Source organism: Lupinus angustifolius, chromosome LG18, assembly GCF_001865875.1.
Source record: "Lupinus angustifolius cultivar Tanjil chromosome LG18, LupAngTanjil_v1.0, whole genome shotgun sequence".
NCBI lineage: Eukaryota > Viridiplantae > Streptophyta > Magnoliopsida > Fabales > Fabaceae > Lupinus > Lupinus angustifolius.
Genome location: NC_032026.1, coordinates 14,470,778 through 14,486,004, shown reverse-complemented (window position 1 = coordinate 14,486,004; position 15,227 = coordinate 14,470,778). Strand labels below are relative to the sequence as shown.

Genomic DNA, 15,227 nt, shown 5'->3' with positions numbered 1-15,227 from the left:
TGAGATTGGGTTGAAATTCATACCATGAGATTAGATTGAAATTCATACCTTTCTCCAAACCAAATAATGACCTTTTTAATTTACTTAAATCTTAAATTCTAGAAAGACAACATGACAAACACTATGCCCATGATACATAGTGGGTATCTATTGAATTTGACTAATTTGGTGCCTTGTGATTTTCCTTGTTTCTATGCACTTTGTGTAAATAAATTTGGTCCAACCATCTCCAAAATTGTAACACAAAGCCACCTTGAGTGGCTATGTAAATGATGAAATTATTACTTTTTAGATAAATGTTTAAGTGAGTTGGATTTTGAGAAATTCAAGGTGTCGTTCTTGTAGAGTTTCTATTGAATCTTTACCCTTTAAATAAGTTATTTCTTTTTAAAGAAAACATCAAAAGATGTTGATATGTTTTTTGAATTTAATATTCATGCATCGATAGTATAAGAATTTTTATATTATTGGTACATCAATACATCATCTAATATTCATATGTTAATCGTTATTATTAAATAAGTAAAAATAATATAATTGTATCACAATTCCTCACTTATATTACCCTTTAGGAATCAACAAATCACTAAGTAGTAGTGGGGTGTTTCATTCAAATCGTTAATTTCGGCCAACCCTTTAAATTGCTTGATAAAAAAAAGAATGTAAAGTAAAGATTTATATACCTTTGTAATATTCATCATCCATTTGTATTATTTATATTTAAAAGTCAATAATAATCAAACTTTTATAAAAATATTAAAAATTCTTATATTATTACATACATCTTTTTTCTTTAAAAACACTCATCTCATGCCAAATTATTATTAAAATAGCAACTTTGGAAATTACAATCAACCAATGAGTATAATATATGTAAGAAAAACACATCACTAAAATTCTGCTCATAGTTAATAACTTAATATATGCTTCAATTCGTTGATAATATGATGATTAAACTAAACTATTTTTTGGAAAGGGTGCTCTCCATTTTTTTATATATTATAATGGAAAACATCAATGGTTAAATCATTCATTTGTTTTGTATGGATTCCATTTTAAAAGTTAAATGAATGATTAAATACAAACAATTGACAGTTACCTATTAAAAAATTGAAGAAATTATTGTCATTCGTGACACATATTATCAAATATACAACCTGAGAAGTGGTAAAAGTATTGTCACATATACACTAAGTAAATGATGAATTTTACTCAAAAAATATATAGCTAAAAATGTTATTTTGGCCCTCAAATAAATTTCTTGTCTTACTTTGGTTGATACATCTTCTTAAGGGCAATTAAGTGTAATTCATATTTGGGGGTGTAGGGTGTTAATACTCACTTTTAATTACTTCAGATATTTATTATATAAAATGGCCTTCACTAATTGTATATTTAAAATATTTGAAACTTTCTATTAATTAAATCCCCACTTGTTTATACATTTGGGTTATAATTATTAATTTTATCTATTATTGCACAGAAATAATTTTACTTCAAAATATGCTTATTATTGATATTTTATAATTCATATTTATTTATGTATCATTATTTTCATTTTATGTTATTATTAATTAGAGTTAGAATGCATAGAAACCTAATGATAAATTCTGATAAGGGGTTTATTAGAAAGGAATTAAGCTATTAATTATTCTACTCATAATGAAAGAAATAGTACTAGAAGATAATATTCATATTTTATTGATGGATTCTTTTTTAATAAACAAAACATCATTTAAATAAATTCTAAATTGATGATGATCACATAAATGTCATCATCTCACAATAGACCATTATAAAATTAAACATATAATATTAATATTTAATTAAATTTAAATACTAAACTAAAGTATTTTATCTTATTCTTTTTCTAATAAACCCCATAAGCATCTTATCAAATTCCTTCATAAAAAATATATAATTTCTATATGGTAAGACATACAAAATTTAATGACCAGCTTCCAAGTAAGATCATAAAGGCTAGGATTGAATGTATAAAGATTTATATACAAATCACATAAAAAAAATATTAGTAAGGGTGTTAAATAATACTACATTAGAGAGATATAATAGCGATGCCTCCACTGGCTTGAATTGATGCCTCCACTGGCTTTATTCTGTTTTGTGAGTGTAATATTTATGTCGGCTAATATAAAGATTTATACATAATTAATATATTATCATTATTCACGTGTATTACTTTTTTAAAGAGTATTTAAATAGAAATGATTATGATTCAGGAAAGATCACATATTTTATCTTAAAATATATACCACTTCATTCATCATTTGTTTCATATAGATGAAAAAGTATAAAATAAATATGTATTTAATTCATATTTTATTTTTCTCATGAATAAGAGAGAAGGAATGCATGAATTGGTATAAATTTGAGACAGATGTGACTCCATGATTCAGTCATATATTAACATATCTTTTACGTCCACTATTCATTTCAAGTATATTACAATCTTAATTAATTATCTGCAATATTTTATACAATCAATCGATTACCCATAAAACATTTAATGAAATTGCTTCTTGTTTAATGGTAGAGAAATGGGCAAAACTTTGATTTCAAATCAGGATTAGTGAATGATTGACCGAGAAGTGGTAAAATTCTAACGGTGCAAATTAACAAGCAGCACTTATCATGGGAACACTTCTGGACTTTTGTTTCAAGGTATTTATAGTTTTCTCATGGAATATTATTACTATGAATATCATTCGTACTTTTATTAAATATATGTTTGATACCTTTATATTTCCTGAAGATGAGAATAACTTGAAAATTTGTTTGTTTATGATGTATATTTTTGAAAATTATTGATATAAGATATTTTTTAGAATGAAATAAACATTTTCTAATCAGATATAACTAAGACAATAAATTTATATCATATGACACTTAAATATAAGTACAGAACCAAAAAAATGTTAATCCACTAGAAAGAAGGAGAAAGGGTATGAAAATATAGATGGGATTACATGTCTTCTTTTATATATCACTTGCTGTCCCAAGGCAATAAGAAAGCTCCATTAATTTATAAAAAAATTATAAAAACATAAATTAATACTTCAATGTTATTTCGTGAAGATTAATTGATTCAGGACATGAAGACAAGAAAATTATGGTATAGATGATCTTTGTTCATAAAAATATATCGGGAAATGGAGAGTTAGTGACAAACACTAGTGCAATTGGAAAATTATAATTTTCATATATAACTCGGATAAGAATTATATATTCCCAAGCTATTCCAATGGAATAAAAAATCACATAAACATAAAGTTATATTTTCTTTGAGAATTTTTTTTACTCAGGAATATCTTTTTAAAGCTTGAAATAGATACAGATGTATACATTTTCCCTGCATATTTTTTTATAAACTGAATCAAACAAAGAGTTAGGTGCACCAATTTAGTGCAAAATAAACAGGTGAGATCAGAAATAGGCAGGTTGAACTTTGAAGACAGGTTTTAAGCAATGGAAAACATATAAAAGTGTAATATTTAGTATTTATATAGATAGTTATGAAAAATAACATAATAAATAATGGATATTGGATAGTACAATTACAATGTAAATAACTTTTGCAGTTTTGCATAATAACTATATAATTTTTTGAAAAACATAGAAGAAGTCATTAAATTAGGTGCATCTTAGATGTGCATCATTCCTTCTTTTGATGGCATGATCGTGGCTTGTTGTTTTCTATTTAACCTTTATTTTAGTGATTTGTTAAACACTGAACCAAACAAGTCTGCTGTCTCGTATTAATATATATTATATGACTAATTTTATATCATCCTCCTATATATGAAATTATTACTTTGATAAAAAAAAAATCAGTAATAAATACCAATAAGTCAGTGTTCTACTGATGTGAGACCTCACTGGATCTCTAAGGTCGAAAGTTCAATTCATATGAGAATACTTGTTGAAAATGGCAGTCACGAACCCTGAAAGAGATCAGTTCCTTACCTAAAAATGTGATGATATATCATTGATAGTACAAAAAAATCATTAATAACTAAATTATTTTTATGACATATATCAATTATTTATGGTAGCAGGATAATATATTATATATATCTTTTCCACATCATGTGAGGATTACCTTATATTACAACACATCAAATTGAAGGCACGAAACATGTTATTCACCTCCGCCCATGGACAATCTTGCTTTTGAATGAATCGATCACGATATTTTTGAATAAACATAGTTGAAAATGAACTATTTAAAAGTTAGCTCCTGTTAATGGCATTTTTTAAATGTTATCGAATAGTTGAGTTTTAAGTATAATATTAGAGACTGACATGTTAAATTCTTGACGCATACATGAAAATTACGATATTAAAAAACACAAAACCCAATTCAATGTTATCGACATCTTAAAAAGTATTTGTTTATGATAATTGTCAGCACATCTAAGATGCCCCTCTAATGAACAATTGAACAGAAAAATAAAACACGTCTGAATCTAAAAATATCAAATATGCACCTCTCTTTTATTCAATTAATCGAATGATCAATAGATATTATTAGTATCACCAATGTTGTTGTTATTATTAACAGGAGCGTTTTAATATACACATTTCTTAAAACAATAAATCTAATATATTATTTTATATGTACTAAACTTTTAAAAAATAAAACTATATAAATTTATTAAGTTTTTTTGTATTACCAAGTGTATTATCTCACCCATTTAGGTATGAACTAATCACTTTCGAGGTGCATGACTATTCTTCTAAATAAGTGTTGCTCACAGGAATCGAACTATTGACATTTTGGTTATACTGGAATTTTAGTAATGATAAATTTAATCTTAAAAATAATGGATGCAATGTAGACTATTAGTAAAACTAAGTAAAATTTTAATTATTAGTTAAGAGTGAATTTTTCATACAAATAAACCTTCATAATTTAAATAAGATACTTTTAATATTTTCATATCAATATGATTTGGCTTCTAAAAAATTGATCTTCATACGTAGAAAAAATGTTTATATGGGACTGGAGATTGTAGCTTTTATAAATAAAAAAATAATTAAATTAGAGAGAAAACCCGCGACCTTATTTTTACAAAACTAAGTCCCACTAATACGGTTGTCAAATGGATGGACTCAATAAATTTAGATTAGGATTAGATGGATAAAAAATTACTCACCAATCCAATCTATGAAAGATCCATATAATAACACTTAAAATCATCCAATTTATCCACATCCAAAATCAACTAACATATTTCGATTGAAATCCATCAATTTATCCTCCATAGGTATAGATAGGTAGTATTGGATACCTGTCCAATAGTTTTTTATTTTAATATTCAAATACACTTTCTTATTTGAGAGACAAAGAAAGGGGAAGTTGTAGAACAGTTTCTGATTCAACATATTTCTATGGAATACAAATACGAGCCTTGTATTCCAAGCATGCGTAATAGGCCCATAACCTAGTGAGTCAAATCCTGACGATTGGCATCATTGCGGTAAAAGTAGTAAAACAGACGAATGATTACCACACGCATTGGATCGGGTCTCTTATTGCTTGTTAGATACAATATAAACACAATCATGATATTTTACTTCTAAGGATTAGTTTGGGGGGAATGAAAGGAAATGAGAGGCTTGAGAGCCTTGAAATATACTTGTGATATAACTCCTAAGCCTTCCTTTTCTATTCCTTCCTCTCCAAAATCTAACTCCCAAACTAACCCTAAAACTCCTTATCTAATCTCTAATCTGTTGCGACAAGAAAACTCTGAACCCAGAGTGGGTTTGAGTGATAATCCTTGTCAAGTTCTAGGTTGAGTATAATTGAAATTTAAAGAAACAATTCTTGCAATCTGGGGTATATGGGCACTAGCAAACCATGGACTACACAATACATTAGCGGCATTTTGGATTCACGGGCATAATAGAAGACATTGCTTCGTGTTTAAACAAAAGACTGATAACGGTCGTTTTAGTTGTCGATTACTAGAAAACACAAATATGTCAACATGTTACAAAGATGACTCACAACTAATTGCACATAAGGTACAGGTCCAATCAGTAGCAGAAACACTTCGTACAACTATACTACGTATTCTCCACGACTAGGAAATTAATCTCTCCTCTTCTTTTTCTTTTCATTTTTCTCAGCTGAATTCTTCAACTGGAACAAAATCAGAAAAATACCGTCAGCACATATTTATCAAGAGAAACCAAAAGGGTAGAGAAGTATATTTATCAAGAGAAACCAAAAGAGTAGAGAAGTGTTCCATAAAAATCCAATCAACACAAAGGCCATTAAACGGCCATACTCACCATGATAATGAGAATCCGAACAAAGATTGCAGCCAAATCAGTAAACAAGGTCAAAGCATGCTTAACATAATCCAGATCACCAAAGTGTGCCTTCTCAACTATTTCTTGGGTGTCTACAATTATGTATCCAGCAAACACCAAAAGCCCAAAATACAACTGCAAAAGTAGGGGAGATAAGCCCCATGTAAGAAACTTTCTCGAAAGTAGGATAACAAAACTTCACTGTCCCCAGATAATTCCAGGGAGCCGAATACACTGCAGTCATTTTTATACTTCAGAATGTGCAGCTAGTCATCCAAAGGTTATATCTCATGAATCATTTTCCCCTTCAATAATTTAACATAAAAAATATAATACATTTTAATGGGTGGGATGATCTGCACTCAATGATGACTGCGGTGAATCCCAATACATGATTAAACAAAAAAAAAAGCGAAAAGGCAACTGCTTACCTCAAACTTAAACAGAGCTATTGAACCTCCAAAGATGGAAGAAGCAAAGTGCAGCCAGAAAAGAACAGACAACCCAGAAGACACTAAACCACCAAGATAAAGGTACTCCCTACGTTTCGCAACCAAAGCTGCTCCAGAGAAACACGCGAAAACCAAGGAAGTTGCCACAAATGCGCTAAAGATAAGGCTGGAACAATGGAAGAAAGATATCATAAGTTCATCCAAAACTAAGAAAAAATAATATTCATAGAAACCATTAGCCAATTATCAAAAAACTTTAAGCAGACATTTAAAACTGGGGAGGGTTGAGGAATTGGCCAAAACACAATAAACTTAAATGATAATAATCAATTTTGGTACATGATGTGAGGCATCAGATTCTGTCCCAGCACTAAGGAAGGGCAGAGAATTGGTTAAAAGATTTATTTAACAAAAAGGTCTTATCTTGGCACATTGATGGGTTACATATAGGTGATAAATTTAAATCTTTTATCTGTCCTAAACCCACACTTGCCTCCCCATAGTAAAGTTGGGATTCAATCCTAAGTCCCCCGTTGGCAACAAAAATATTTAGCAGAAATTAGTATACATTAAAAGAATCCTTTAATTCTTCAGTAATCCATAAACCATAACACAAATCTTTGGACGCATACCTTGGATCAATTTGAATAGCCATATCAATCAAAGGTCCAATAGAGGCACCCTCAAACAGTGAAGAGGCCATCAACAAACTCACCCTCTTTTGCTGCGTTATCATAAAAAAAACATTTGTGAGTGACACGTAAATTACAAAGACATCAAAACAAATGAAGGCTTCAGAAATCGGGGTATTAATAGTATCAATTAATACCTCTTCATGAGGAGATGTTGAGAGCAACCAAATCATGCTTCCTACACATCCCACCGTAGTAAGAAAACCGCCAATGTTCCATAGGACATGAAGGTAAGCTCCAACGGCAGCAGCAACCACAGCACAACACAAGGTAAAATAAACCTACAATAATTAATCACAGCACATGAAATCGAATTAGAAAATCACAAGAATTAAGATATTTATTCTCATAATTTAATCATATCGAGATACGAAATCAATGCAGAATCTCCTACGTGTGATATATATTCTGAACTCTGTATATATATATCCATAATCCAAAATTTTAATTAAAACCTATGATAACCATGATTGACATGCTAATTTAACACGTAGAGGACAAAATCACAAACCCTAGAAAATCAACCATTACATAAATTTTGAAAAATTAAAATCAAAAGTGGTTTAATCGTTGAAAGCAATCAATAAAACCTAGAAATCAGGCATAAATAATTGAATCGGAAAGTAGGTAGTTACCTGCTTGAGATGATTTTGAACGACGGGTGAAATCTGACGAAAGTTCTTGAGAGTATCGTAGTTCCATCTGTTTCTTGAATCGAAATATGAAGTGAAGGAATCCATTGCTTGCGATTACGGAAGAAGAGATTTGAAACAATAGAATTGAAAAATGATAAAAACCATTGAGGTTTGATTCAACGACTTCTATTTATATTTCATGGGTGGATAGTTGCGCGAAGGTTCCAGTTTCGCTTAATTACGGAAATGTCCTTTTGTGATCCCGATATTTACAACTTTTACCATCTCGTTGTTATTTACTTAGAAGGTTCCTATAGTTGCGCGAAGGTTCCAGTTTCGCTTAATTACGGAAATGTCCTTTTCTGATGCCGATATTTACAACTTTTACCATCTCGTTGTTATTTACTTAGAAGGTTCCTTTCACTTTCTTGTATTATTACTGAAATTGCCCGGAAGGCATAAGTCAATTTTGTTAACATTTAATAGCTTTCCATATTCTAACTCTTTACTAATATTTTATGACTTTAAATTTACGTATTGATGGTTAACACTGACAATATAAAATACACTTATACTGTCAATATATACATATTAATCTCATATTTTATAGAGAAAATAATGTGAGTTGTTTACACTATCATGATAGATCACTTACATTCATATTTAATTAATAATTATTAAAATTTAATTTTAAATAAATAATGAATCATATATTATCTTTGTATTTATAATAGATAAGTATTGCATTCTATTATTTTATATATATAGTATCAATGCCATTTCCAAGTACGGATATTTCTTTTTGTTGGTATGCTAGTTATGGTAGCATTGCTTGAATGGCAAGGAAGGAAGGTAAAAGGATGTACGAACATTTCTTTGTTGCTATGCTAGTTAAGAGCCTCAAGAAAATCAGTGCCATTACTTTAATATCCTAATAAAAAATAAAGTAAGAAGGTTCTATAATTAAAAAATTATTTAAATTATGTTGATTCAGTCCATTATTTTAACTTAATGAATTTAAATAAATAAATATAATCTAATATATAAATTATCAAGTATTAAATTGAATATTCATTTGAATAAATATTCATTTCATAAAAACAATGCATTTTTAAAACCTTAATGGTAAATAAGTGATTATTAAAAATTTAATTTTTGAAAAAGTTATTTTAAAAAAATGATTTTGGTTTCAATTTTCGAAAATTAATAATAATAAATCAAATTAATTGAATACTTATTCACCCACTTCATTAATATAGAATGTTAGATTAAATATTTGTCGATTGGATAATTTTAAATATATTTAATGAGTTTTATATAAATTGATGAATAACTTTTAATCAGTCATAACGATTCTAATCTAAACATCACTCCTACTTGATTTCAGAAAATAAACAACTATACATCATCCCACCAAGAGTAGTAAGGGTTAGAAGCAAAATGCAAAAAAAATTCATTCAAGAGAATATATAACTTTACACTTATACAGTAACAACAACACATGAAGTTGTTGATGCAAATGTGGTTTCCAAGAGTATGAATCATTCTGCAGATGGTGAAGAGAATATAAGTTTCAAAAGAAAGCCAAGCAAAATTCCAATGACACCCACAAAAATGGCAAAAATGAAGGAAAACCCAGGATCGCTTCGGCTCCTTCGCCTTTTAAGCATGTCCTGCAAATCAACACAACCAATGGATTAGTAATAAAAGGTTAGTGTAGATTCTACTGTTTCATCAGAAAAAAGAGAAAGAAATAAAAGCTTTTAAATGGTTAAAAGTTTAGATGATACTAACTTCCCATTCCACACTAATCACTTTCACCTCATGGCACTTAAATTGGCCTTACATGGAAAATGCAACTCCCTCAATAAGCACCTTATAATTTCATTTACTTCCCCTTCTTATCTAATAATATTCCTTTTTTCTATGAACATAACAATAATAAACTCTAATGATTACCAGTTCTTGTTGCAGTTGTCGCGTTTGTCTGGCGGCAGCGTCTCTTTCTTCCTTCAGGTGCTGTAAAGCCTCACTCTTCAAACAAAGAAAATTTAGTTTAAGAAGTAACTTAAAAATGACTGAGTAACTTTAACTACAGTACTTGGTGTGTAAAGAAGTTAGATCATGAGCATGGAATGCTACAATGTAGGAAATGCTTGAGACAATGAACCAAATATTGTTCAATACTGGATAATGTTATTATAGAGATGATGACACAGACTGAAGCAACAACTCATTCATTTTTATGACAGACAATATACATGAAAACCATGTAGTTAGAAGCAGCACATATAACCTTTTTAGGAAAAACAAACATAGAACCAGTGTTGTAAATACAGAAGTAATATACTTCCATAGTTCCATTTCATTATAAGTATAACCAATAAAATGTCCCAAAGGGCTAAATTGTACATGAATCTTTTAGAAAGTGATCTGTACTAAACATGAGGATTATAAGTGATCCAGAGAAACCCCCTTAATCTCATTTGTCACGCTCTTTCCACTTCAAATATGTGAAGTTTCTCTGCATTTCTAAAAATTTCACACACATGAGGATTCCACATTGACACAAAAGATGCAAATTATAACATTATGGCTAAATACATAATATTGCAAAACCTGAAATGGAGTATTAAAATGAAAGTTCAAACCGATTTTCGCAAGGGCTGAGGGAAAAAGAGAAACTCACAGAAGAGGCATCAAGTTTTTGTAAGGAGTTCTTCAATACATCATCTTCAGAGCATCCTTGGGGTGAGTTAGGAGAGATATATACAACTCTTAGTTTCAAATCTTCTATTGTATTTCCACTTTCCTTACTAAACTGCAAGCAAAATTAGAAGTACTCATGATCATGTTTTTCTTTCAAAATCCTGTAAAACAAGGACACTATTACTCTCTTACAGTATCTGGTGGGAGCTCATCGACATCGGTATTTGAATTAATTATCGTACTCTGCAAGAGAAACTTGTCTTTGCATTGCATGTCTGCAGGGTATTCATGTTGGGCTTGGAGAGTGACTGTACAATACAAAAAATGGTCAATATAACAGAAGTTAATACCAAAAATGGTAAAAGGATCTTAGGTCATGAACAAATAGCATTTAGATGATTGATTTCAACTATAGCAGCATTTAACAAAAAAAAAAAACAGCGTCACTTTGAAACTATAAAAACCACATATAGTTTATCACATGTTTGGATATAAGCTCCTAATCACATATCTGTGCTAGTTCCTAAGGAGACATGGAAGAAAAACTTGCATGTTGAGACCTTTGATGGTTGAAACTTTGGTATTCATAGACCTAAGTTCAGGAGTTTAGCTTATAATTTCCATTTCCTCTACTAATGTCTTAGATGAAACAGCATATTTCCAAATGCAGTAATTTATTCAAATGCTTATGTCGTGAAAGGCTGCGTACATCTACTATTCACGAGCTCCACTAAGTGGGAGCCTCGTGCACTGAGTCGCCCTTTTTATATGTCCTAAAAGGAATCGAGGGGATGTCGGCTATCTTCATCAGCCTTTCACAACACCAAAGATCATATTGAAGTTTTAATCAAAGAAGGAAAAAAAAAACAAATAGAGTCATAAATGACTCTGCAATAGTAACATGCAGCACCTCTGATGATACAAGAGTCCCAGGGCTGTATAACACCAGTGTTTGGTCTTACAAAGTACTTCTTTGGTGAAGTGGTTTTGACCTTGAAACAAAAAGAAGCAAATTAAGATAAAATTGAAATCAAATGAGATCAGAATGAAGTAAGAGTCATATGGAGAAAAGCATATACAGTACAGTTCCTGAATGTGCAGTTGAAAGGGTACCTTGAATGCAACATAGCTCTCTGTGTTATTTGCAACTTTAAGATCACAAAATGTTTGCTTGTCCAGCTCAACTGGTTACACAAATAAATATTATGAGAATCACTGAATTAGAAAGCAAGCTTGTTATGGATAAGACATGGCATGTAAATCATAATTAATGCATTTTCATAATACTTCAAATATCTAGGGACCACCCAGGGTAAATGTCTGTCCCCAACTATGTCTCATTCCTTGTCCCAAGCCCATCACATTTTGACACATGAATTAAAGAAAAATCCTAAAAACAAAAAATAATAAAAAAGTCACATATTTTGATTGGTTTGGAACATGGAATGAGACATCGTTCGGGACAGGTGACCCTTGTTGGTGTATCTTGGGGTAGTAACACGCTGTTGTTTGATAAAAAACCAAAATGCACTGAAAAACATGACAAGTAGATCTAGAAGAGACTCTTGAACGAGAACTGCTCAATATAATTGCATAAAACCAAACCAAAACCATTAAACTAGATTTACTAGTCACAGTTCGGTCATGTATATGTAGCATTACCTAATGTTGTCACTAACCCATCACGTCAAATTATTGAAACACAATTCTCTCATTTTTTGTAGCGAACGCGAATTGATTCTCTCGTATCAATTTATGGTTCTTCTACGAACTGATTTTCCTTTGAGGAAAGAACCGGATTTTTACCTACAATATCTAAGTAAAAGAAAAGAAGAATAACTAATAATGTACACTCACTTTCATGAGTGAGTTATAAATTTTTTATTTTTGAGTATTAGCGACTACCGCAGTTGAAGCCGTTAAGTACCCGGGAGTTAGAAGAGTAGCTTCAATAGCAGCGTCGCCTTAATCGCTTCTTCCTTCGACCGCTAAGGCTGCTAGGCATACTGCAATACCAGGACCGAAGAGTCATACTACTACGGGAAGGGCAGTTCCTTTTGATGCTGTATACGGGAAAGAGACAGGTACCGAATCCCTATGCCAGTGATTGTACACTTTCATGAGTGAGTTATAAATTTTTTATTTTTGAGTATTTCTCCTATGATGTTGATTCAAGCCTACAAGAAACGACAGTGCATAGAGCTATAGAAACCTATAGAATATACTCCTAGTAACAACGTACTGCATACTACGTACCCGAACCAAAGAGAACCACGTATCATGTGACTATATGTCAAATTCATGTTAAGAACAATATTTTATGCTAATTTCATGAATAATTCAACAGCATACGGTAACATTAAAGGGCAACCTATGTAGGAGGAACCTTATGCACATGGTCCACGGGATGTGACACAAACCTACGACCCTGTCACCTTGTTAAACAAATTAGCCTTTGGCCCACAAAGTTGAGACCTTTTTGAAATTCAATTACGATTATAGAGGTTGATCTCCAAAACAATAATGTAAAATTTGCATGCAACAAAAAGGGTTGAAAAAAAGAAGAGAGATAGAAGAGAAGGGTAAGAAAAACATACATTGGAACCTAAGTTCATCAGGACTAATAGAGATAAGTTGATTCGCAGAAGAAGCAGTCATGACGAAGAAGGAACCCTGTAACAGAAAATATGAGAGTGGTTTCAATTCTTTTAATGGAATGGTCAATGAATTATAGTATTAGACCGTTGAATAAAAGGGTGTGGTTTGAATCAGATAGAGTGTGTGTTTTTGTGAGTTAGGGAGAAAAGAAATGAAGGGTTGAAAGGAATTAGTGATGGAACGAAGAACAAGGGCTACCAATGTTTTGTTATAGAGTCTAAAACAAATAATTCAAAAAAGAATCCGAGTTTGTAGGCACCTACTTAGATCGTTTATGGTTGAACCAAGAGGACTTGAAGTGTGTACGTATAAGTCTGTGCCTCTGTTTTTTTGTCACAGAGATAGATAGTGTTGAAGAAAGGATAGAGTTGTTTTATGAGCATTAATATTGAATAGTGAATTAAAGATTTATATATATATAGTTAGTATATTATTGATTTATATTTTATAATTTTTTCTTTTTAAGAATTAATAATCATTAAATATAAGTAATAAATAATACAGTCAAAGTATTAAAATATCTTACACCGTCACATTTTTTCTCATAATAATTTTTCTTTATCCACCACATGTTCACCAAAGAGTTAATGTTGCTTTGCCACACGTGTCCTTTTTAATTTTGGATATATGTTAATATTGACGTCCAAAGTAAGAAAAGATTTAATTAAGAATTTAAGATTCCATGACGCCCACGAATTCAAGTGTAGTATACAAATGAGCATTAATACAATTTTAAAGAGGATAATGCTTTTGGACAAAAGGGAAGTTTACACAAACTTGATGATTCATTTGATTTAACTATATTAATATTTCTTCATACAGTACAGTGGGTATTCACTTACTCCGATCTTAAACATTAATTATAGAAAAGCTAATGATTTAAATTAATGAATAAATTTAAACTATTAGATGTTTATAGAATTAATGATTAAAATGAAATGAACTTATTCTTAGAGTAAATGGATTTAGTCAAATTCCAAACTTCTAAACTCGATAGGGAATATAAGTTTGTGATATGGACCCTAACCTTTTCACTTTTGGCTTGTTTAGTGAAAAGGACAAGGACAAAGTGATTAACTGGGGACCCTAGAATTTCGAGCACAATATGGTTTTGGTAGTGGATCTATCCACTACCCTTCTTTGGATATCAGTGATGTAACATAAAAGATGAGTAAGGCACGCATTAACTAAATTCTAATATAGATACAAAATTTAATTTAATGAAAGCATAATATATGTGATTACTTTTATGCAAAGAAAAAGGTATAAAAAATGATACACTTCATTTTAGCCATTAAATTTGTGTTAAGAAATTATGAAGGATAGACAAATGAACATATAAATAGTACAAAAACTTGTATTATAATCAGATACTCTTGAGTCCCTACCTTGTGTTCTTCCTTTGAACATGAGCTCAAAAGTAGTTATGGAGAGCCAAGCAAGTAGCTGAGAAGCACTACCAAAATAAAAAGTGATTCTTGCTTATTGAGCTCAGAGACACTGAGTTATGTATTTGTGTAGCTTTTTCACTTTTATCTTCTATGCTATTCTATTTCCCTCCTCTTTTAGATTATGTGGATGATTCTTGAGTTCTTTCTTTATTTGGGAGGATTTACAGAAGTTTCATATATGTAATTGTATGTGTCATTTACCATTGTAGCATCCTGAAGCTGATAGTGAAGAACTATTGAACTTTCAGTGTCCAATGATGTTCCATACCAATCAAAATTTATTATTTT

The 15,227-nt window shown here is 30.5% G+C and overlaps 2 protein-coding genes across 3 annotated transcripts; both read right to left on the bottom strand.

Moving 5' to 3' along the window:
- On the bottom strand, window positions 5,918–8,291 carry LOC109333453 (bax inhibitor 1-like). Its single transcript, XM_019568941.1, has 6 exons — window positions 8,122–8,291; window positions 7,624–7,767; window positions 7,427–7,518; window positions 6,774–6,960; window positions 6,322–6,477; window positions 5,918–6,169 (listed from the first exon to the last, which is right to left on the bottom strand). The coding sequence occupies exons 1-6, from the start codon at window positions 8,224–8,226 to the stop codon at window positions 6,119–6,121; spliced, it is 735 nt and encodes a 244-aa protein (XP_019424486.1). The 5' UTR covers window positions 8,227–8,291; the 3' UTR covers window positions 5,918–6,118.
- Window positions 9,506–13,843, bottom strand: LOC109332414 (vesicle-associated protein 2-1-like). 2 transcript variants are annotated; one of them, XM_019567389.1, is made up of 8 exons: window positions 13,752–13,843; window positions 13,428–13,503; window positions 11,944–12,014; window positions 11,741–11,822; window positions 11,023–11,138; window positions 10,811–10,942; window positions 10,081–10,155; window positions 9,510–9,794 (listed from the first exon to the last, which is right to left on the bottom strand). In XM_019567389.1, the coding sequence occupies exons 2-8, from the start codon at window positions 13,486–13,488 to the stop codon at window positions 9,663–9,665; spliced, it is 669 nt and encodes a 222-aa protein (XP_019422934.1). In that variant the 5' UTR covers window positions 13,489–13,503; window positions 13,752–13,843; the 3' UTR covers window positions 9,510–9,662. The 2 variants fall into 2 exon arrangements, with proteins under 2 accessions (XP_019422935.1, XP_019422934.1); XM_019567390.1 differs by lacking the exon at window positions 13,752–13,843 and having other exon boundaries at window positions 9,506–9,794; window positions 10,081–10,149; window positions 13,428–13,733.

Bases quoted from the DNA above. Each gene is read 5' to 3' on its own strand.
- LOC109333453 (XM_019568941.1), bottom strand. From the start codon at position 8,226: ATGGATTCCTTCACTTCATATTTCGATTCAAGAAACAGATGGAACTAC. The intron at 6,961-7,426 runs GTATGCGTCCAA...CCATTGTTCCAG, and splicing joins GCTATTCAAATTGATCCAAG to CCTTATCTTTAGCGCATTTG. The intron at 6,478-6,773 runs GTAAGCAGTTGC...CTACTTTTGCAG, and splicing joins TAGCTCTGTTTAAGTTTGAG to TTGTATTTTGGGCTTTTGGT.
- LOC109332414 (XM_019567389.1), bottom strand. From the start codon at position 13,488: ATGACTGCTTCTTCTGCGAATCAACTTATCTCTATTAGTCCTGATGAA. The intron at 12,015-13,427 runs GTATGTTTTTCT...TTGTGTAACCAG, and splicing joins TGATGAACTTAGGTTCCAAT to TTGAGCTGGACAAGCAAACA. The intron at 9,795-10,080 runs GTAATCATTAGA...GTTGATTTGCAG, and splicing joins GACAACTGCAACAAGAACTG to GACATGCTTAAAAGGCGAAG.